Source organism: Tamandua tetradactyla, chromosome 16, assembly GCF_023851605.1.
Source record: "Tamandua tetradactyla isolate mTamTet1 chromosome 16, mTamTet1.pri, whole genome shotgun sequence".
Taxonomy (NCBI): domain Eukaryota; kingdom Metazoa; phylum Chordata; class Mammalia; order Pilosa; family Myrmecophagidae; genus Tamandua; species Tamandua tetradactyla.
Genome location: NC_135342.1, coordinates 22,098,538 through 22,122,408, shown reverse-complemented (window position 1 = coordinate 22,122,408; position 23,871 = coordinate 22,098,538). Strand labels below are relative to the sequence as shown.

The 23,871-nt window shown below is 41.9% G+C and overlaps 2 protein-coding genes and 1 long non-coding RNA gene across 9 annotated transcripts in view; 2 read left to right on the top strand and 1 right to left on the bottom strand.

The window, feature by feature from the left end:
- Positions 1-545: 545 nt before the first annotated feature.
- On the bottom strand, positions 546-23,278 carry LOC143659110 (uncharacterized). Of its 3 annotated transcripts, none has more exons than XR_013163428.1 (4): positions 22,449-23,278; positions 17,012-17,202; positions 13,527-13,606; positions 546-1,364 (listed from the first exon to the last, which is right to left on the bottom strand). It is a non-coding gene; the product is annotated as an uncharacterized LOC143659110 (long non-coding RNA). The 3 variants fall into 3 exon arrangements; XR_013163426.1 differs by lacking the exon at positions 546-1,364 and having other exon boundaries at positions 13,285-13,606; positions 22,449-22,769; positions 22,955-23,278; XR_013163425.1 differs by lacking the exon at positions 546-1,364 and having other exon boundaries at positions 13,285-13,606.
- Positions 7,862-19,962, top strand: CXCL17 (C-X-C motif chemokine ligand 17). The gene is made up of 4 exons (XM_077131739.1): positions 7,862-8,027; positions 16,021-16,101; positions 16,776-16,877; positions 19,290-19,962. Exons 1-4 carry the CDS (start codon positions 7,949-7,951, stop codon positions 19,385-19,387), a joined length of 360 nt encoding a protein of 119 aa, XP_076987854.1. The 5' UTR covers positions 7,862-7,948; the 3' UTR covers positions 19,388-19,962.
- Positions 20,755-23,871, top strand: part of LIPE (lipase E, hormone sensitive type) — a 17,853-nt gene continuing 14,736 nt past the window's right edge. For 2 of the 5 annotated variants that reach the window (XM_077131727.1, XM_077131732.1), the window contains exon 1: positions 20,756-21,957. In XM_077131727.1, coding sequence (XP_076987842.1) covers positions 21,021-21,957 — 937 coding nt within the window. In that variant the 5' untranslated portion in view covers positions 20,756-21,020. Of the gene's footprint in view, positions 21,958-23,271; positions 23,371-23,629; positions 23,868-23,871 lie in introns of those variants that run through there. The other 3 variants (XM_077131726.1, XM_077131730.1, XM_077131728.1) reach the window with 3 other exon arrangements.

The following is a 23,871-nucleotide window of genomic DNA, read 5'->3' as shown; positions in this document are numbered from 1 at the left end:
TAATCAACCACCAGGGTTGAAAACCATCATCTTAGACAATGAAGACTACAATCATGGAACTCAGCAAGGAAGCTATTCATTGAGCCTCTTTTTTAAAAGCACAGCCAGGTCCAGCCACAAATATATCTGGACTTTGGCATGAACCCAAGGAAAGGCCAAAAACACCCTGATTAGGAAAGTGATAAGGCGAGTGGACTGCTGTCCAATGAAAAGAAAAGGCAGGACAGAGTGTCTTCCTGGGCTGTTTTCTCTCCAGAACTCTAGAGATTCCTTTGCTGAGGTGAAAGTACACACCATGTAATCTTAAACCTGACATGAACTCCAAATTGCCACTGTCCGGAAGGAATCATGCGATATAAATAAACAACCACACATGCAAAAGTACATGCTTCCGGGTGCAGTTGAATGAACAATCCACCAAATCTATACCAGAGATAGGTGACCTCCCTTAAACAACTCTGCCCTCCCCACCTGACTTTGTCCTTAATTTGTTCTGAAGTAAGAGATTAAGGGCCCTGTTGCAAATTTTATGAAACAGGAAAGTATACACAACTCCTGTCACCATGCTATTGAAGCAATAAGATACTGTGCTCAACTTCCTTAGAGTTATTATCTTAAGTTTTCCACAAAGGGATGTCATCAGCCCCTCTCCGATGGAGCCATCCAATAAGTTGCAAAAGGAAACAGCAATTTAACCACAATCCAGAGGCAGGAAGGGCCCTGATAAGAGCTATCCTTAAAGTGTCTTCCAAGGTCTTGTGCTGCTGGTGCTAAAGGTGCTTCTGCTACGAAGTAACTGTTAATGCTCAGATAGTACTAAAAAAAGAAATAATTAACTCATCCTTCTATTATCACTTAACCAATTATCCCTCAAGCAGTTCTATGGGGTCTCACTGAGAGGCCTGGCACATAATGAAATGCTAATACATGGGTGAAGTAATTTATGGAAAGGAGGGATCCCCTGGATCAGGAATAGATGGGAAAGGTTTCACAAAAGAGACAGTGTTAGGTTAGGCCTTTCCATGGTTAAGCCTTAGGGAAAAAGAGACAAGAAGCAACACAAGCAAAGGGAACCAGGTGTCAGGCACCTGGTTTTGAAGGGATTTCTAAGAGTGTGCATGGGTTTGTATATGTTATTTTATTTGTTTCCCTCACCGACTGCATAGGGTGGGTTGCATTTTCCCTATATATCAGGAGGATGCTGATCTTCAGAAAGATGTAGCAAATTCCCAAGGTTGGTGGTAGACCTGGAATTAGAAACCAGGCACATCCCATTTGAAAGTCCACGCCATTACCATTACTACTGAGAGCAGAGGAACTGAACACAGCATGCTTAGAGAGCGGCAAGGAGCAGGGAAAGCTACCTGGAAAGATTCAGAAAAGAAACAGGAACGTTAGCTGAGCTTGCTGGGGTGGAACCATCTGCTGTAGGGCCATGAAAACTAAGCAGGGATATTTGAACTTGATCTTGACATTACAGAAGGACGGCAGACAGTTTTGAGTAGGAAAATAATCAAAGTGACACCTTGAGCACAAAGCAAAGGAGCTGTTGAAAATGGAAGTTCTGAGTTTCTAAGCTAAACAGATGCCCCTATCAACAGCAAAGCGGCCACATTAATATAGAGGAGTGAGCCCTGGATTAACGCTCAGAAGCCCTTGATTTAAAATTCTAGCTCTGTGCTAGTTATGTTAGGGAAAACTCACGTGCTCTCTGGACTTCGGTTTCTCTTTGTTCACAAACTAGGTAAAGAGAGGAGAATTGATCTCTAAATGGCTTACAAGGTGCTGCTACCCAGTGAGTTTCGCCCTCCAGAAGCAATGGCGTCACCCGAAAGCTTATCCAAAAGCAGAATCTCAGGCCCCACAAACAGAATCAGAATCTGTATTTTCACACGATTCTCAGGTGATCTCTAAGCCCATTAAAGTTTAAGAAGCCCTTCTCTAAAGTGTCTTCCAGTTCTAAAATGAAATAATTCACACTCATCTCAACTCTATCACTTCACAGGAAACTTTTAAGTTATTTTTAATTAGAAAATTAATTTTAGAAAATTAATTTAAAATACAACAAAAAACGCTGTGTACCTATTTGCCTCATTTGCGCCCTTTTCCTAATTCTAATAGCCTCTCCTAGACCTGCCTACGTTTCAGGCCTAGGAAACCGTGAGCCAGTGCTGCCACCTGTTGTCATGATCTGTAAATGCACCTACTTATCACAGTTCTCACCAGTAATGGGGGAGAGGTGGGGGCAGGGTAGGCAGAGGCTAACCTCCAAGTCACAGCTTGGGTGAGAAAATCACACCCCAGCACAATAACTACAAGTAACTATCAGAGAGAGCCCAGTGTGCATCACGGAGCAATGTCACAATTCAGTCAAAGGGCAGTTTGTGTAATACTTCATTTCCAAGTCAACATCTGCCCTCAGAACCTTAAATATCACTGTGATATCCAGCAACTCCATGAACTTCACCAGTAAACTTGCAATTTCCTGAGGAAACTTACTTTCCTCTGTGACAGTTCTTTCTCATCCTGAGCCAAAATGCGCCTGATGCATACTCACCAATCTTAGTTCTCTCTGCAGGCACGGACAAAAACAACAGACAGACCTTCAAATATTTGCAGACAATCTGGGTCCTCTCCCCCAAATCTTCCCTCCACCATTTCTCAAATGACTTACACTGAAGCCCCACACTTCCCTGTCACCTTGTTATCGGACAAAGGCAGTGGATTATTTTGCCTGATGTACTCAATGACCGATTCCTGAAACACGGGGGTTTCAAAGAGACAAACAGTTTGTTGCCAGATGTGAAGCAAGAAATCCGATGGCCTATCGGCCCAGAATCTGTCTCCTTGAACTGCAGTAACTCTGACAGTTTTATAGTATCAAAAGATGGGAAGGTTATAGGATAATGAGCACAGTGGTTCCAGATGATGTCATTCGAGGTGATCTGATTATTGAGCATGCACAGACTGGTTACCTGCTTAGTTACAGAATGTATGTAAAAACATGGGGGCCTTAAGATAATGATGGGCATGACTTTTAGTATTATAATGATGTATAAGTGACTTGTAGTTTGAAGTCTAAGCTACTGCGCATGTCAGGCGGGCCCATTTTGGTTAGATCCAGTTTCAATAATCATGTTAACTTAGGAATTGGGGATGGGTTAGCGCTGGGCTGACCCAAGACCCTTCATTAATAAACATTAGGGGCTGTCGTTAGTGATTACAAGACTCTAAAGTTAAAAAACTGGATAAATGAGTAAAAGCGTAGGTTAGTCATAAGGTTTTTACAATTACAAGGGCACAAGATAAAGGCTATACAATCATTATCAGAGATGAAGGCACCTGGATCACAGTTCAAAGATTTCAGGTATTACCCTCTGTCCACACCAATACACCAGAAAGCAAAAAGGAATATCTATATAGTGATTCAGCAACCATAATCATCCCTTAAATTTCTCAGTTACAACTTTCTAATGGCATTCCAACCAGCAGGGCAGAGCACTGACTCTCTGATTCCCGTTCTGTGCATGCCACCAAATACTGCATCAGCTGGTTTGGGGATTTGATTTTTCCTACTTACACTGCTGCTCAGCCATCCCAAACCTGTGTAGGTGTATACTTTTTTATTGTCTTCTTTTTTTATTTCTTAAGAAATATTTATCCACCTATGGCAACTGCTCCACAGATTACATACGGCTGGGGGAACAAAAGTGGCTGAATGCCAGGGGCTTGCATGCAAGTCTTGTGATAACCTCTGGGTATGTGCTCTTTTCTCACAATAACCCCTCTACTATCACATAACAACCAATTATCCCTCAAGCCTTTCTATGAGATCTCACTGAGAGGCCTGGCACATAATTAAATGCTAATACATGGGTGAAATAATTTATGGCAGGGTGGGATCACAGGAACAGCGTTCACCCTAGCAGCATTCCGTTTCCAGCCCTCAAAACCTTCAGAGCTTCCAGAGAGTTACAGGAAGGGATTCCTGAGGAGTGGGACAGGGGTAAACTCAATCCCTAATCAGATAGGAGATGCACAGCATTTAGCCCCCGGCAGGTGCTTTATGAATGCTAACCGTTGTAAAATTCTACAATCAACTCCAATGTGTCAATAGGTAGGAATTATTTGAAAACTGAAGAATGAGTAAACAAAAATCAAAACGGAATTGACATGCCTTAGCTGTTCCCTCCTTGTGTTAGATTCAGTTGTCAACTTGGCCAGGTGAGCATACCTAGTCTTGTTGCTGCAGACATAAGCCAATGGTACGTGAACCTCATCTGTTGCTAATTACATCTGCAGTCGGCTAGGAGGCATGTCTGCTGCAATGAGTGACGTTTGACTTAATTGGCTGGTGCTTAAATGAGAGATCGCAATGTAGCAAAGCTAAGCAGCTCAGCATTCCTCATCTCAGCACTAGCAGCTCAGCCCAAGCCTTTGGAGATGCAGAAAGAAGTCACCCCAGGGAAAGTTGTTGGAACCCAGGGGCCTGGAGAGAAGACCAGCAGAGACCATCTTGTGCCTTCCACATAAGAAAGAACCTCAGTGGAAAGTTAGCTGCCTTTCTTCTGAAGAACCAACAAAATAAATCCCCTTTTATTAAAAGCCAATCCGTCTCTGGTGTGTTGCATTCCGGCAGCTAGCAAACTAGAACACTCCTCTTTGGTAAAACAAAGTCATACCAGCTTTCTTCAATCCTGCCTGGAAGTTTCTAGGGAAGACTTCCTTGTTAACCTTCCCTCAGCCCTGATAAATATCACCCATCTGTAGAGCCCAGTGTCACTTCCTTCTTTGAGCACATTTCCTAGTCTCTGGAATAGGAGTCAAGTCTAGCAACTGTTGATGTTCAGTAATGTTAATGTCTACTCTAAACATTATGGCCTCTTTTCTTTTGCCTTAGGCTGTTTCCAAACTGGAGCCAAGAGTCCCAGCAGCCTGGGCAAACACACTTCAAGGGCTCCTTCCATCCCGTGGTTCCTGTTTCTAATAACTTCTTGGGAATAATGGGGTGCACGGGTAATTCAGTGGTAGAAGTCTCGCCTGCCATTGAGGAGACCCCCATGCGTGCTCCACCACCACCAAAAAAAAAAAAAAAAAAAAAAAAAAAATCCCTGTGATATACCCATCACATATCTGCCTCTGTGTGTGTATGTATAGATAAAGAAATACATATATGTAGGGAGATACATTTTCAAAAAAACAAAACTGCTTGGGACTTAAGCCCTGGGGATCTTCCACCAACCCGGTTCCCTCCCAGCCTGTTCCCATTCCTTCAGGCTGGAGCAACTAAACTGTACCACTCTCCCGGGAACAACCAGAAGACCTGGTTTTACCCGCTGCTCCAGGGACAAGGGAGAATTCCTTGATTCTGCTGTGCTTCCCCCACCTTATGTGACTACTAAACTGGAGGAAACTGCAAACAGAATGAGGACAGGGCAACTCCTCAGGCAGCAGCACCACTACTGCCTACATTGTGTCAAAGGCTATTGGGTGGGAGTGTGGGAGGCCAGAGAAGAAACAGACCATGTCATCCTCTCTTCTGCCAACTCTTAGTACTTTCCTGCCAGGTATCAAGCCAGAGTCACTGAAAGGGATAAGGAAATTCAAGTGAGAGAAAAGAGTTAAGGAAGAAATAACCCATGAGAGGCAGGAAGGGGGAGGGAAGGAAACGCTCATTGCTGGAAAGTTATTAGGCACCTTCTCATGTTCTTAAGCATGCTTGATTTCTTTTGTTTGACCAGTTTTACCTTCCAGATTACTGTAAAGCACACCATCCAATCTGTTACCTTAAAAAAAAAAAAAAAAGCCAACATCACCTTAGCTGTTCACGCCTTCTAATGGGATGGGTGGTGTGGGATTAAAGCTCAGTCTGGAAAGTCAAGTATCCAGCCTAAGCCAACCTGAGAAGTCAGGAAGTTTTCTAACTGGGAACACTCAACACACTCCTCAAGCCAGTCTTCAAGCGACTTACAGCAGCACCGACAGTCGCAATGAAAGTTCTGCTCTTGTCTCTTCTTCTGTTGCTGCCACTAATGCTGATGTCCGTGGTCTCTCGCAACCCAAATCCAGGTAAATAAGATTAATTTTCTATGAAGGGGTAAAAAAAAAAAAGGTGGGGGGGGGGGATGTGGTTAAAAAAAAAAAAGCATGGTCGGACAACATAATTAAAATTCTGCCACAAACAAGAGTCCGTTCCAGAATTTTCTGGGCCAGTGAGGCCCAGGAAAGATCAACTTTGAAAGATGCCGAAGTTCGCTTCAGTATTCTGTGCTTTAATATGTTACCCCATACTTAACACAGCATATACAAACTTTAAAAAACATTTAATGTTCCAAGAAATGATCATGATGATGAATATGCAACTATGTGATGATACTGTGAATTACTGATTATATATGTAGAACAGAATGATCAAAAGTTACTAATGTTTGCGTTTGTTTGGTGTTTTTTTGCATTTAAAAAAATTTTAAAAAAAACATTTAAGCTAGTCAAGCACTATAGCATATTTCTTAATTAGGTATTTTTAAATGGTATGCCCAGAACTTGTTCAAAGTAGCACACATGAACTAAGGTACTCTTCACATGTGAAGATGAAGGCCACAGGCCTCAGGAGAACATGTATTATGATGTGTTCTTCTGGTAATAGTGACACCTCTAACTTCATCCTTCTCTCTCTCTCTCTGTCTCTGACATTAGGCACAAACTGTGAGGCAGTGGTCAGAGCTGAGGTCAAATCTGTAACCATGAAAGAGAAGAAAGTTAACTGGCCCAATAAAGGAAACAAATTCTGGCCTTTCACTTTTAATGTGTTTTTATCTATTGAGTTACCTCCAGCCACATGGAAACTAATTCTTATTGGAAACCCGGGGAAGGGAGCTATCTCAAACAGAAACTCTTCTTCTGCTGGGGCTCTAAGTTCATTTCGGAGATAGTCAACAGTCACCTAATTTGCTTTTTTTAATGCGGATCACAGTTCAAAGGAAAGAAAGTCAAGAGAAAAGCAGAAAGCAATAAATCCAAAATTATCACCACTTTGTGGTTAGAATGAATTCCTGTTGTTGGTTAAAATTATCTAGGGGTCTATTTAGATGTTATTTCCCCATTTGAACATTGTAATTCAAACTCCAGAAAAAAAAATGTTTTTAATAAAAATAAAATGCAGTGCAGCTCCTTTTCACTACAGGAATTTGAGGCACGTTAGGCTTTTCTTGTGTACCAATTTTTCTCATTGACAAAAAGGAGAAAACAATCCTTACACCCCCAAAGGATATTGTGAGAGTTAAATGAGATATTGCATTTGAAAATACCTGCAACTGTAGATGGCAAACACAAACACACAAACAAACATAATGGGCTTAACGGATTTGTTCCCTGACTCTCGCCCCCAACCCTTTCCCAGAAGAAGACTTATGAATTTCCCCCGGCCGATGTAGATGAGCGATGGTAAGAAAGGCAGCTACACGTCCTTAGACAACACGGAAGTCTTTATAACATTCTTTATAGTGCACCAGACGTGCCATCAACGATTCTTAATACTATTTAATGACAAGGCAATAAATTAGAAAAATCCTATCACCAGGTAGTGTCCAGATTGAAAGATTTATCCATTCTAAGCCCTGTTTTAACAGCTAACGTTTGGGGGGAGGCAGACATTTGATTAGGGATTCCAAATCTGCTCCAGTTTTCACTACAACCAAAATGGTTGAGCTCTTAACAGAAAAACCATGCAAAAGAGCGTTTACCCTCACGTATGTTTCTACTTGAGGGACAATCTCCCCAAGGGCTACTTTGGCCTGAAAGAGCTTTGTCACATTCTTGGCATCAACTTGGTCTTAGAGTCAGGAAAAATTCGCCCTGCTCTACCCAAATATCAAATTTCCCCTCACTGGTAGAGAGAGCTCTTGGACACAGCTAGCACCCTACCTTCTCAGCAGCACCGACAGTCGCAATGAAAGTTCTGCTCTTGTCTCTTCTTCTGTTGCTGCCACTAATGCTGATGTCCGTGGTCTCTAGCAACCCAAATCCAGGTAAATAAGATTAATTTTCTACCTTCTCAACCACCATTTTGGAAGAGAAGGATTTTCCATCACTATGACAGCTACCAAAGATAGATTCCTCAGTCTGGATTCAAAGCTCCAGCCCCAACTTGCTTTTCCGATCCATCCCCCTCCACTCACTAACAAATTCTTTATGTTCCACCCAAACTAGATTGTTGGTTGTTCCCTGAACTAGCCCTGTGCTTCCCACCAGTTCAAATTTGGTCTTGCACCTAGCTCAAAAAACACCTCCTCCTCACAGCCTCCCTTTATTCTCCTCCAAACAGACGTGAGCTCTCCCTCTTGTGAGCATGCCTAGCCCTAACCTGGCTCTCTCTTTGCACTTGTCATATTCTTCCTCATACTGAAGTTGTTAGTGTGCCTGTCTTATCTCCACCCCCTGCCTTCTAGATTGTAGCCTCTTTTGGTGGCACAATCTGGTATATTGTGTCCATATCCCTAACACTATCCAGCACAGTACTCAATAAATATTTGCTAAGTGAAAGAATAAACCCTGAGGTTTCTAAGTTCAGAATGTTGTCCTTTTAAGACTATACGCCAGGATCTGATAGCAGCTCTGTTGACATTTGGGACTGGATAATTCTTGGCTCTGTTGAGCAGCAACATGGCCTCTAACCCACTAGACACCATTAGCAGCCCTCCCCCGACCCCCTCTCCCAACTTGTGAAGGTCAAAAATGCCTCTAGACATTGCCAAATATTCTCTGAGGGGAAAAGCTGCTGATTGAGAACCACTGCTCTACACCAGTAGTTCTCAAACTTGGTTACACATTTATACTCTGGGGCACTTTTTAAGAAATCACAATTCAGTGGGATGTGGGCAACAGTATTTTTTTAAAGCCCTCTAGCTCATTCTAATGTGTAGCCAGAACCGAAACCACTGTCTTAAACTCTGAGATCTGAAAGGGCATCTCCAAAGCATGGCTTAGTGCTTACCATGAGCACATAGTACATATTCATTGAGAACATGGACTATTTTTAAGTAACTACACTCCATTAAAAAGAAAGAAAAGACAAACTACTGATCCTAATATTCTGGCTCATACAAACACTAATTCAAAACGATCCTCCAAATCACATGCTCGAAATGTTTCACTGCTTTAAAAGCTCAAAGTTTAAGTTCAACTAGTTGTACCATATTGAATCTAAAGGGTATCCTCTTGTGACCATATCTGATTAAACAAATCATAGTTGTACCTCCCTGGCAACATGGGACAGGACTCCCGGGGATGAGCCAGGACACAGCATCATGGAATTGAGAAAGCCTTCTTGACCAAAAGGGGGAAAGAGAGAAATGAGACAAAATAAAGCATCGGTGGCTGAGAGATTTCAAACAGAGCTGAGAAGTTACTCTAGAGGTTATTCTTATGCACTCTATAGATATCCTGTCTTAGTTTTTGGTATATTAGATTAGCTAGAAGGAAATACTTGAGACCGTTGAACTGTATTCCAGTAGCCTTGATTCTTGAAGACAACTGAATAACTACATGTGACCATGTGACTGTGAAAACCTTGTGGCTGATGCTCCCTTTATGCAGGGTATGGACAGGGGTGTAAAAAAATAAGGACTAAATAAATAAATAAATAATGGGGGGGATAAGGGGTTAAAAAAAATTGGGTAGATGCAATTTTTGTGGTCAATGAGGGGGAGGGATAAGAGGTTTGGGATTTATGGGGTTTTCTTTTTTCTTTTTATTTCCTTTCCTGGAGTTGTGCAAATGTTCTAAAATGATCGTGGTGATGAAAACACAACTGTGTGTGATACCGTGAGCCAGTGATTGTATACTTTGGATGGATTGTATAGTGCATGAAGATATCTCAATAAAAAAAAATTTTTAATCACTGTTGTAGAAATCAATGTAGAAATCTGGAAGGAGAATTTTATAGATTATTTTTGTGGTACTAGAATTTTTTCATGGAATATTCTTTAAATTGAGTGGGTGACTTATGGGCTTCTAAATAGTTTTAACAAGAGATTTCCCTAATAATGATATAGATAGTAAACAGATTTTACACACATAAAAGTAATAGCAAAAAAAAAACCCTGTAAAATATAATTATACTATTACAACCATCCTTTTGGTTTGTAATTGATCTTCCCGAAGAGCTTTAACCTCCAATATTTCATTGAATTCTTTAGCAGGCAAGGACACCAAGATACAAAGTTGCTAAGTCATATGGCCACAGACATACAGTCAGTTAAATGAATCCTCAGACCACACACCGCAGCTTCTCATTCATTGCACTCACCTCCATGCTGCTGCTTTGTTGGTCGGGGCACCACAGAGGACCTTTCCCCAAATCTGCTTCTGCCATTCCCTTTGCAACCCTTTTGACAAGTCACTTAATTTTTTTTTTTTTGAGCCTCTATTTTATCATCTTAAAATGAATAAAATACCATTTAAACACATAGGAACTGTTGAGAAGATTAAACAAGTTATGAGGTGCACTTTGTAAGGGTTCAATAAATGGAATGAGGGAATGTTTGAAGTGGCTCCTAAAGTAGAAAGACAAAGAATTGGAGAAAGCTCACGATGTCGATATCACAAACCACATTAAGATCGCAGTGGCTTGCTTGGCTCAAGCCTTTTTTTCCCAGCCAAGCACAGTTATACAATAGGAATTACATCTGAGCTAATCTGCGGCTAGAGGAAAGGACCAGTCAAAACAATTCGAAATAAAATCTGATCTTATTTATTTTTTAAAACAACTATACACATGTTCAATGAACTTTTCACAGGGGTGAGGAAAAAAGGGAATAGGTGAAAAGACATGAGAATGTTAGGAAATAAATTACTTATAATAACAGATTACTTATTATTACTTATTACATATAAAATTACTTACAAGAATGGCTAATATGTTAAGCACCCCTATACAGTCGGAATTGTCCTAAACCTTCACACACATTATCTCAATGTGTCCTCACCATAAATCTGATTTACTACTGTGTCTTGCTTTTGCTTTTTTCATTACAGAAGTTGTAGGTTTACAGAAAAATTATGCAGAAAATACAGAGTTCCCATGTTCCCTACTCCTACCCTATACACACATTTTTCCTTATTGTTAACACTTTGCATTAGTGTGGTACAATTTTTCCAATTGATGAAACAATATTATAATTATACTATTAACTGCAGTCCATACCTAACATTAGAGTCCACCATTTGGGTTGGGCTTTTCACACTATTTTTAATTTTAACTTTTCATTTGGGGGGACTTTCAAAGATGGCGGAGAAAATAATCAGAGATCCAGTATACTGTCCAATCATTTTCTTCAAATAACATCTTATTTAACCATAGATAATATGATTATAAAACCAGGAAATTAGGATTGATTCAATACCATTATCTAAAAATATTTAAATATTCAAATTTTGCTGATCTTCACACTAATGTCCCTTTTCTGGTTCAGAATCCAGCCCAAGATTTCACACTGAATTAAGTTGTTGAGTTTTCGTGGTCTCCATCCTGGGTCATTTTTCAGTCTTTCCTTGTTTCATAGTCTTGATAATTTTGAAGAGTGCTGGTCAGTTATTTTGTAAAACGTCTCTTATTCGGGGCTTATCTGATGCGTATCCTCATGATTAAATTCAGGTTATGCATTTTTGACAAGAACACCAGAGAAGTGATGCCGTGCCTTCTCAGTGCCTTCCGTGAGAAGGCCCATGAGGCCATCTCCTCTTATTCCTACTGATGTTAACTTTAAGTACTTGGTTAAGTTGGTGGCTACTAGGTTTCTCTCCTGGAAAGAAAGTTACCATTTTTTCCCCATTGTAATTAATAAGTACCTTGTGGGGAGATACTTTGAGACCATGCTAATAGCCTATTTCTCATTATACCTTTCTCAATGTACAACCCCAGCATCCATTGATGATTCTTGCCTATAACAAGTCTTACTGTGGTGTTAGTGGTGTGACTTTTCTATTTCCATCATTCATTCTACATTGATTAAGTGGAATTTTACTATAACAAAAAACTATTCGGGGGTGTGAGGGTAGTTCTATGGTAGAATTCTCACTTGCCATGCAGGAGACCGAGGTTCAATTCCTGGTCCATGCACTGCCCCCCAAAAACTAAACAAATGACAAAACAAACCAAACAAAAAAAAATACATAAATGGTGATGCAATAAGGTGACACTCACATGGAAAAAGAATGAAATGTGACCCCTGCCATACAGCACACAAAAAGAAAGAAAGATCTAATCCCACTCCCACATTTATTTATTTATTCAATTATTCATTTATATCAGTATGGACTCATGGGTACTTATGGATTATAGCCCATTACCATTCTTATTTATTATGCTGTTCCTATTGTCCCAGATTTGGCATTGGGAACTCCTTCCAGTTGGTTTCTGTGTCCTTTGGACATGTCCCCATTTTTTAGCAGTTTCCCTGATACCATAAGAAGTTCCAGGTCCATCTTGTACCTTCCCTGTCCCAGCCCTGGAATCAGCCATTTCACCAAGAAGCCCAGGTTCGTTTTATCAGAGAACGGCTTTTACAACCACGAGTACTGGATGTGCTCCTTACTCCTGGTGTCATTGTTTCCAGGACCTCTGGGGGACAGAGCTCATAATTTATGTGTGCATACTTACACATTAATGTACTATTATTAGCCCCTTTTTATAAATTAGGTACATGAGGCACAGAAAAGTTAAGCAGCTTGCCCCAAATCATAGAGCTAGCATTCCCATTAGAACTGGGAAATCAAAATAATGATATATGCACTACAAGTCTTAACAAGTGGAGGTAACTTCTTTACACATATAAGTCAGAAGAAAGGAACAAATCTAACATTCCAGCATAGATACTCTCTCTGAAAAGCAGAAGTCTGCAGTGAAACAACACTAATAACTACCACATACTGAATTCCTACCTGGGCACTGGACACCTACATTAGCTCATTTACTCCCAGCAACTCTGAAAGGTGGCTAGTACTCTCACTTTACAGATCAGAGAACCAAGGATCAAAGAAGCTAAATGACTTTTCCAAAACTATGTAGTTAAGTAACAGAGCCAATGGTTGAATCCAGGTCTGTCGGGATATATGCTTATTCCACTGAATCTATGCTTTCCAAAAATGATTTTCGGGGGAACATAAATTAGTGGGTTTTTTTTTAAACTTTAATACTTACATATATTCATCTTAAGACATGTTGGAAAAATACAAGCACATATCAAATCCATAATTTCACAGATAATATCACAAAGGATGAGGCTAAGTTTTGTAGAATGAATTTATTTAAAGAGAAAGTATAAAGCAAATAATAATGTTGGTGGTATAAGACCATAGCAAACATAAAGATGGTCCATCAATGCTTGGAAAAGATAGTACTATATTATTATGCTGCCTCATTTTCAGTTATGTCCATGAAATTAGAGACATTATGTAGTGCAGCAGAAAAAACAACAAAAACTAAGAATCTTGTGCCTGGATTTCAGCTCTAGAAGTGTCACCATTACCTTTAGGAATTTGGTCATTTCTTCTGCTCTCTCTGGGCAGGTTTTTTTTGTTTGTTTGTTTGTTTTTGCAGTTTCCTCATCTGAAAAAAAAAAGAAATGGTGATTTAGTTTATTTGTGCAATACTTTTAAAAGTAATGTGGTAATTACATCAAGAAACATAAATTTATTTTGAACTTTTTATGCAGTAATTCCACTTTGGGAATTTGCCCCCCAAAAAAGTCATCTAAAATTTGGAAAACAATTACAAACACAAAGAAAGTTATCAACATCCAAAACTAAGACAATGTAGATATTCAGCAACGGGAGACTAGTTCAATAATTTGGTGCACATATATTTATTATCACTATTGTCATTTAAAATGTGTGTTATGAAGATTATATGGCAACATGCTTATAAAGTGAAAAACAAAAAAGAAATTTGTTCACATACTATGATTATCACTACATAAAGAAAACCACATGCAGGAAACAAATAAACCAAAATACCAATAGTTGGTAAGAACAGACATTCATTTGTATTTTCCAAATTTTCTTTAGTATAGTTATATTACATTTAGAATGAAAAATCTTCTCAATGAAGGGATTCAACAAAATAATCTGCAAGATCCCTTCTCATTTTAATATTCGGTGGCTTTTCTCTGGAACTAGGAGTAGAGGTCAAGGAGTAAAATGTTAGAAAAGTTTAGATGGCAGGGGTTATGCCTGTTTAAACTACTTTAACAGTAATCAAAACAGCACATGCGAACACTCGAAAAATAGCATTTGGGAAAATGTTGCAACACCCTCCATCTATGTGGTAATAAGGGCATGAGCCTGGGAAATGGGAGGTATAGGTTGAACCGGATAACCTTTAAGGACCCTCTCCAGATAATCTGTTCATCTATTTAGTGAACAAACATTTACCAAGGTCCAGGGATTATGTAGCTGCTGATGACTACTGAGCCACTGGCTCAGAGCCTAGTGAGGGAAAAGTATTTTGAACAATAAACCACAGCTGTGCAGTGACAGAGCTATATCTAAATATGATGGGAAGCATACAAGGCCATGGTTAATTCTGATAGGAAATATCAGAAAGTATTATACAGAGAGCATCTGAGCATCATCTGAGCTCCAGAACCTCAAGTCTATAAAGCATCATCCTTGATTTTCATAAAAAACATTTTAGTATCACAAAATGAGGATAGACCAGTATCAGGTGATAAGACAGATCTGGACAGAGGCCAGAGGAATGGGTTTGTTTCAGAGGAACAAAGGTAAATACCATCTTTTATACTTGAACTGTGGATAATACAGCAACTTGGAGATCAGGTGAAAAATCCTGGTTTATAAAATAATCTGCACCTTGCTCTCACTTTTTAAGCCATAAATAAGAACTTTAATGACCAGCGGAGGGAAAAAAGGAAAGGGGGGGAGGTAAGGTCTTGGTTAACTCCAACCTTTTGTCCTCTCTTCATCCAGAAGCCATTCTTTCTCTACCTACTTCCAAGTGAAGCTTTCCTCTAGACAAGATTTTTTTTTTACTTTTTTTATTAATTAAAAAAAAATAACAAACAAAACATTTAGATATCATTCCATTCTACATATACAATCAGTAATTCTTAATATCATCACATAGTTGCATATTCATCATTTCTTAGTACATTTGCATTGATTTAGAAAAAGAAATAAAAAGACAACAGAAAAAGAAATAAAATGATAATAGAAAAAAAAGACTATATATACCATACCCCTTACCCCTCGCTTTCATTTACCACTATTTCAAACTGAATTTATTTTAACATTTGTTCCCCCTATTATTTATTTTTATTCCATATGTTCTACTCATCTGTTGACAAGGTAAATAAAAGGAGCATCAGACACAAGGTTTTCACAATCACACAGTCACATTGTGAAAGCTATATCATTATACAATCATCATCAAGAAACATGGCTACTGGAACACAGCTCTACATTTTCAGGCAATTCCCTCCAGCCTCTCCACTACATCTTGGACAACAAGGTGGTATCTACTTAATGCGTAAGAATAACCTCCAGGATAACCTCTCCACTCTGTTTGGAATCTCTCAGCCATTGACACTTTGTCTCATTTTACTCTTCCCCCTTTTGGTTGAGAAGGTTTTCTCAGTCCCTTGATGTTAATTCTCAGCTCATTCTAGAGTTTTTCTCAGTCCCTTGATGCTGAGTCTCAGCTCATTCCAGGATCTCTGTCCCACGTTGCCAGGAAGGTCCACACCCCTGGGAGTCATGTCCCACGCAGAGAGAGGGAGGGTGGTGAGACTGCTCGTCATGTTGGCTGGAGAGAGTCTAGACAAGATTTTAAACCTCAATTCTTTATCCATTCAAAATACTCCTCTGTTGAAAAAGCTAGATCGCTAAGTTAAAAAGGAGAAGAAACGGAACTGGGCTAACCTAGGTGGCACAATGTTGGGAGAACCATTTCTGTTGTCCCCTTCCCTTCCCAGTGCCCAGAAGTGACCTATTTCTTTCCGACAGGGGTCGCCAGAGGCCACAGGGACCAACTCCAGGCCTCCAGGAGGTGGCTCCAGGAAGGTGGCCAAGAATGTGAGTGCAAAGGTCAGTAATCTCAGCATCAACAGTCCGTCCGCGCCCCAGCCCTGTCCTTTGAGCCTCTCTGCGCCCAGTGCCAGTGTTATCTGAACTGACTCCACGCAGTCCCCTCTCCACCACCCAATCACACCAAGAACCAACTGGCGTTTTCTTTCTGAGTCTAGGGCAGGAGCCGGACTCTTCTAAGCTCCAAGAGAGAGCCAGCTGGATCTCCAGCTGCCCTCTCCCCTTTTCCTTTTCCCCACGAGTACACGGCTGTCTTCCAAAAGGCTTTTAAATTTTTCCTGGCCCTCCAAAAGCTTCCTGGATCCTGCTTTCAACCTATGTTCACTTACGGAAAGACTGAAATCAGCAAGGCAAAATGGTTTTATAGAGGGCAAAGCAGATACTGAAAGTCAGACTCTAGGCCCTACTCCTCACCCTTTGGTCTCCCAATAATGCTTGTTACCCACCTCCAAACCTGCCACCAGATCCCTGCCCTTGAGGTCAGAGCAAAACAACTCAGAAATCCTTGTGCTCAGATAACTAGATACTTCCACTGTTCTGTGTGGGTCCCGTTCCCACCCCATTGCTGGGTGAAAGAGGAACTGGAAGGCAGGGAAGATGGCAAGTGAAGCCATAACCTACTCCGTCCCCTCAAACGTATTATCCTCCCTCTAAGTACCACCCTGTTATTTCAGATGTGCTCCTGAGAGCTCCCAAAAGAAAACTCATGACAGTGCCTGGGCTGCCAAAGAAGCACTGTCCCTGTGATCATCTCAAGGATAATGTGAAGAAAACCAGTAAGTTTGAAGATCATTATCTTCCTTAAGCCAGAGTCACTCATGGAGTCACTAGGGATAAAGTAGAGGTTGAGGACAGTCAAGAGAGGTGGCCTGTAAAACAGGAAAATCACACGTCAGCCCATTCCACTTACTTATTATTGGAAAGTAAGAAGAGAAGAATACAATTCTCCTGATACCAGAAAGGTTTAACCAAATTCCCAGGTTTGAGAACCCCACGGCTTATCCAAGTGGAGGGACACAGGGCTGATCTCTGAAGATAACACCAATGTCAGTATCAAACAGAATTCGATTCCTCCATAATGTAACAGTTTTCTCATGTTATCTATAAAGCAAATTGGAAAATGTCAAACTGATCGATATTTTATATTACCAAGGATGCAATAAATCAGGAAACTCATACACTACTGATGGAAATGAAATACAATGTGGCAATACTTATCAAAATTTTAAACATGTGTACCCTTTGATCCAGTCATCTCACTTCAAGAAATCTCCCTTATAGAATACTAGCACAGATACTCAAAGACATATATATATCCTAGATATAGATATAGATATAACAAAATTCACATCATAGTATTTTTATTGACAAATAAATGGAAATAATAAATGTTCATCAAAAGCAAATTGGAAAAATATGCAGTTGTTTAAAAAAAATAGATAAATCATTATGTGTTGATTGGAAAAATACCCAACATTTTTGGAAAAATGGTGCAGGGAACCATACTTCATACCCTTCACAAAAATAAATTTCAAGTAGATAAAGACCTAAATTTGAAAGACAAATTCATAAGGGAATATAGGAGAATATATTAATGATCTTGAAGTAGGAAAAGATTTCTTAAACAAGATACAAAAAGTATGAACCATAAAAGAAAAAGATTAATAAATTTGACTTCATTGAAATTAAGAAATTTGGGGCATCAAAAGAATAAAATGACAATCTACAAGTAGATGATATCAGCAACATACATAACCGATCAGCAGTTAGTATTTAGAATGCATAAAGTATTCAAATCAATGAGAGAAAGGCAAGCCACGCAACAGACAAACGGGCAAAATACTTGAATAGGCACTTCACAGAGAGGAAATCCAAATAGCTAATAAACATATGAAGAGGTACTCCATCTTATTAATAATCAGGAAAATGTGAATTAAAACCAAAATGAGATATCACCATATAATCATCAGATTGGCAAAAATTTTGAAGCCTGACAAAACTAAGTGTTGGCAGGAAGTAGAGAAGAGGAACTCTCCTACGCTGCTAAGGAAAGTGTAATTGCTAAATCACTTTGATAAAGTGCTGGCAGTTATCTACCAAAGTTTAAGCTATGATAGTACTCTGTGGCCAAGCAATTTCACTCCTAGGTGTAAACTAAAAAGAAATGCATGCTTGTATGCGTCAGGAGATGTGCAAGAATTTCACAGCAGTATCGCTCATAACTACCTCGACTGAAACTTCCCAAATGTTCATCTTCGGTAGCATGAAGAAATCAGTTGTGGCATATTATAGTCTTCTAGATCAGCGAGAATGAGCAAACACATAACAACATAAATGAGCCCTAAAAACACAATCCTGAGTTTAAAAAATAATAATAAAATAAAATTTAAAAACCCAAGGCATGAGAGAATATCTAGATTACAATTTCATGTACATAAATTTTTTTAAAAAAGCAAAATTAAATTAAATTACTTATAAATATATGCATAGGTAGTGAAAAGAAAGCAAAAAGTACTATAAAAGTCAGGATTACCCCTGTGAGGGAGACAAGGTCGTGATCAGAAAAGGAGGGGAACTGCTGGCAATGCTCTCTTTCTAGATCCAGGTAGCAGACTGATAAATGTTTGCCTTGTAACTACTTATTGAGCTGTACATAAAAGGTTTAAGTACTTCTATACCTACGTAATACCTCACAAACATAAAAGAATTTTAAGGTGTATAGCAAAGCAATATGTATAGTATAATGTCATTTTTGCTTTTTAAAGTAAACTATTATGCTTATAAAAATGTATGAAATAGGGCCACAGTGGCTCAACAGGCAGGAATGCTTGCCTGCGATGCCAGAGGACCCGGGTTCAGTTCCCAGTGCCTGCCCATGTAAAAAAAAAAAAAAAACAAGTATGAAATATAAAGCACACTATTAACAGTGGTTAGCTGTGGGGAATGAGGAGATTGAGATGGGGGAAACTCTTTTACTTTTTACTGGCTAGACTCCCCCCACCCCACTTTTTTTTTTTTTTCACATGGGCAGGCACAGGAAACAAACCCAGGTTTCCAGCATGGCAGGCGAGAACTCTGCCTATTGAGCCGCTGTGGCCCGCCCACTTTTATCATTTTAAAAGCTCTCACAAAAATTAAAATTTTAAAATGTTTTTAAAACGGGCCTCTCCTCTTTATTTGCACTCTAGGACACCGAAGACACCACAGGAAGCCAAACAAGTACTCCAGAGCCTGCCAGCAATTTCTCAAACGATGTCAGCTAGCAAGCTTTTCTCTGCCTTTATAGGAGCCCTGAGAACTCTCCCAATTAAGCATTCTCAGTTAAGAAGGCAGTAAGGATGCTCTTTTCTCCCACTTTATCCTCTCCCTCCTTTCCCCCTCCACCCTCAAATCAGTTTATTCCAGTGTTCTCACAAAGCATATTTTTCAAGGTCATTTTGGTTACTGCTCCTTCTAGTGCCTTCTCTTGTGAGTCTTTTCCTGTGCCTTCCTCTTACCCAAGCTTGAGCTTAATTACCTGAAAGAAATCCGGAAACCCACTTCCTAGTTGGTCTCACCTAACCTAAATACAATCTTGCAAGTAGAAAGCAAAGGTCAATAAAGGATGAGGTATAACAGAGAAAATGGGATTTAACAAATGAGTATAGCTGCTGAATCACTATATTAATATTCCTTCTAGCCTCCAGTGTTTTGGAGCAGCTAGATGGAAAAATCTGAGATGATAGCAAGGTAGCCCATGACAAACTCTGGGATCTGTTCTGTAACTATTTGTTGAAGTATGCTTTGAAAATTATTGCTTTTTTCTTTCTTTGCTTTGTATATATGTTATATCATACAATAAAATGCATTTTAAAAATGTAATTCACAATTTTTTTTCTTTCAAATAGGGTCTGGCAATTCACATTGACTCCAGATGACCCACTTTACCCTGTTCATTCTAAACCCAACACAGATTCCAAAACACCCACTATCATACTCTCTCTCTTTTCCTCTCTCTCTCCCTCCTTCTTTCTCTCTCTCTTTCTCCACTTTCCAACCTTTTATCTTTCATTCAATACACCTTTATGAGGTAGAAGCTAGGTGGGGCAAAGAAAAAGGTATAGCAATGAATCAGACATGGTCTTACTAAAGATAGATAGTTAAAAAAAAAAAAAACCTGACATAGTTTCCTAGCACATAGAAGGTCCTCGGTATTTATGATTGATTATTATCATCATCATTAACGATCATTGTACTCTAGGAGTTTGTAAACTAATACAGAAGATACAGGAAGAACTATAATTCAGGGTTGGAAAGATGGCATGGAAGATCTCAAATGCCATTCCAAAGGGCTTCAAGTTATAAGAATGGGAGGATGTCACTTTTATCTACTTATTTTTTGAGCATGGTTGTAAAATGATCAGAGCCATAATATAAGATTAAACTGGCAATCATTTGTAGGAAGGAATAGAGGGGATGAAATTCTTACAATAGTATAGAGACTGCCTTGCCCTCTCACCCTTTCCTCAAACATCAGAAGAGGAGAAAAACAAGGAGCACTCATCTAGACCCTGGCTTCTGTCAACCCCAGTGAAAGAGGATTAAGTTGGGATGCCTACCTAGTGAGAGGAATAATTTTCACTGAATGGTGAGTGAGGCAGGCACCCTATCTATGATGCAAGAAGGCAAGCCCCGCCCCTCTGGAGGAGAGCGCTGGGCACACAGCCTCCTCCTCTTCCTAAACCTCCCCCCAAAACAGGAGGCACAGAGTACACCCCTTGGCACAGGAGCGGAGGCCAGCAGCAGTCAGGCCACTTGCCAGCTGCCTTAGCAAGGAAGACCAGGGATGCCGGAATGAAGGAGTAGAACCCAAAGGGAGGTGCCAAGATTAGGAATCAATGAGGGATCTGTGAAGAGGGAGGCCCGGGGAGCCCAGGAGGATGAAGCCTGGGAAAGCAACATCTCCTGTGGGGGAAATAACAACAGAGGAGCCAAGTCCTAAGTCCACATCCAGGCCAGACTGGGAACCTGAGTCACACCAGAGACCTATAACGCAACCAGAGCCTCAGCCAGAAGAAACACCCCCAGCCCAGACAGGATCTAAGACTCAGCATGGATCCGATACCCACGAAGAGCCTGCCTCACAGAAAAGACCCCTCACCCAGCAGGAGCCCTTTGCCCGAAATGAGGCTGAAATTCAGCAGGAACCTAGAGCACAACAAAAATCTGCTTTGCAGCAGGAATTTCTTGCCCCACAGAAGATTCCTGTGCCCTCCTTGCCCCTCACCCAGCAATCACCTACCATCCAAAGGGTGCCCATCACTCAACAAGAAACTGCCTCACAGCTGGGATATGGGCCAAGAAAAGAATCTAGAAGCCAAAGGGAACCAGAATTGAGAGGAGGACATACAACTCAGCCAGGACCTGAACCAACAGAGCCACCTATAGCTCAAGAGGAAGCTGAATCAACAGGGCTAGCCCAGCCCGGACCCAGAAAGGGAACTCCTGCTCAGATTGACTCCACCTGCCAAGAAGAACCCGGACAAGAGCCAGACCATACCGCTCAGCAAACACCTTCAGCCCAGGGAGCCAAATCCCAGCATGGACTTTTGACGGAGTGGGGATTTCAAGCAAAACTGCAAGATCTATTCTTCCAGCGATTAGTTCCAAAAAGGAAGACAACTTCTGAGTGGGTCCCGGTTTCCGATCCAGAACCAGATTCAGGGTCTAATTTAGAGAAAGATTTTTTGGCCACAAGGGGAGGAAAGGTGGCCCAGGGAATGAAGCTGGCCTTCAAAGGGAAACCTGACTATGAAGTGACGTCAGGATATGGGAAGAAAATCAACAGCCAGAATCACAACCATCACTGGGACACAGGTGAGTCTGAGCCTGGAGGAGTTGGAGCCTTCCAGAGACGGTCAATCAGTCATTCATTCAAAAAATACTAAGAACTTCCCGTATGTCAGGTTAGCTCCAGTAATCCTTCAACAATCCTGTGAGATAAAGCCCAATATTCCATTTTATAAACATAAAGAAGGAAAGGATATTGCATAAGGCCATGTAGTTAGCAAATGGCAATACCAGGATTTGAAGTCAGGTCTTTCCTCCCTGCACCAAGCTGCTTCCTTACAGAGGATTTGGGGAAATCAAATAGAGGTGGAAGAGAGCTCTAAACTAGGGACCAGGAAACTGGGCAAGTTGCTCTCTTCCCAGCGTTCATGCATCCACCCACAAACCCTGAGCACCAGCTCTGGGGCAGATGCTGTCCCAGGCAGCAGAAGTACAATGCCGGCAGTGCTCTTTACCCTCCTGAAATGTCCAACCCAACTAGACAGAAAGCTGGAGGCATTAACGATCTGTGAGCTTACCAGATCTGTCCTGGGCTGGCAGGAAAGCCTTGCTGCCCTTCCAGGCTGCCTCCATAGGGGAGCCTCGGTCCAGCCAGGCCTAAAGCCTTGGCTGTGTGCTCAGGGAGGAGGAGCCTGGGAGGAAGGGCTGTGGGCGTCCGCCAAAGTCACAGGCAAGGTCACGGGTTGACTCCTGCCTTACTTCCCTCACTTCCTTTGGCGCCTGTGAGGCAGGCAAGGATGCCCTGGGGTGCAGGCTCCAGGCAATGGTGGTCTCTTGGCCCAGAGGCCCGCACCTTCCGGGCTGGGAGACGGGACCTCTGAGCCGTCTCTCTCTCAGAGCTGAGGGGAAGAAGATAATTAGTGTCACTCAGTGCCACGGCTAGTTGTACTTTCTGGGAAGGCTGGGAAGGAAAGCAAGGGGATAGAGATGGGCAGCAAGGACTACTTTTTCAGGCGCTGAGCATGAAGGGGCTGTTTTGCCTTTGTCAGGGGCCTCAGGGACAGGTGACTGTGTATGCACTCACGAGCCTCGAGCCTCCACTCTTTCCCGCCTTTTCTTACACCCTGGCCGCTCCTTTCTGACGGCGGGACTGCGGCTGGGAGCTAGTGCGCAGGCGCTGCGAGTTGTACTCTTCTCCGCATCCCCACTCCAATCTGGAGGGGAGGGAAGGAGCAGAGGGAGAGAAGAACCCCCAGATAGAGAGCAATAGGAGAACCAGGAGGTAGAGTGAAGCAAGAAGGTGGGGCTTCCGCCTCAAGGCGCACAGGTCCAGCCACGCCTCCAGGGCCAGCTCCACCCCGCCTTGTAACTGCCTCCTGGCCATCCTTCCTGTCACCCCACCTCCCCCTCCCCCCGCCCCCAGGAGAGGGCCCCGAGGCGGCCAGCTTTACCTCCCGCAGGCGGGCAGAGCTGAGTTCTAGGGGATCCCTACGTGAGAAGGTGAGTGGGAAGCCGAGGTTTAGAACCAGCACGTGAGAGGATGGGGGCGTCCCTGCCAGGATGTCCCTCGCGGGACTCCTTGTGCCACTAGGCTTGCCCGAAGGACGCTTTTCGCTGCCTCCAGGCCAGTTTTCTTGGCTGAGGGCCCTTTAAATGCGGTGAGGAGGCGGGGCCGGACCTTTGGCTGTAGCGGTAGGGGGCGGGGCCCGGCAGTGGAGTGAGGCCTGGCTTGCTCAGGGGCGGGACCCAGAGCGCAGCAAGCCCGGGATTTGGTAGCGTGGGGGCCTGGCGATGGTGTCTAGTGAGGATTGGCCCACGGGGAGGAGCTTGGCGGCTGGAGTTGGCCCGCGCGCAGGACCGCGGGGACCTCGGGGAATTGATGGAGTCAGCCAGAGGAACAAGGCCTGCAGGGGCCGCTGGGGCCCCGGCCTCGAAGAGGGCCAAGGAGGGTGGCAGGAGCCGCAGCCGCCGGCTGTGGCGAAAAGGCAAGGCCAAAGGTGA

Coding starts and splice junctions, on each gene's coding strand:
- CXCL17 (XM_077131739.1), top strand. CDS start 7,949: ATGAAAGTTCTGCTCTTGTCTCTTCTTCTGTTGCTGCCACTAATGCTG. Junction 8,028..16,020: donor CTCTAGCAACCCAAATCCAG/GTAAATAAGATT, acceptor TCTTTCCGACAG/GGGTCGCCAGAGGCCACAGG. Junction 16,102..16,775: donor CCAAGAATGTGAGTGCAAAG/GTCAGTAATCTC, acceptor CTGTTATTTCAG/ATGTGCTCCTGAGAGCTCCC.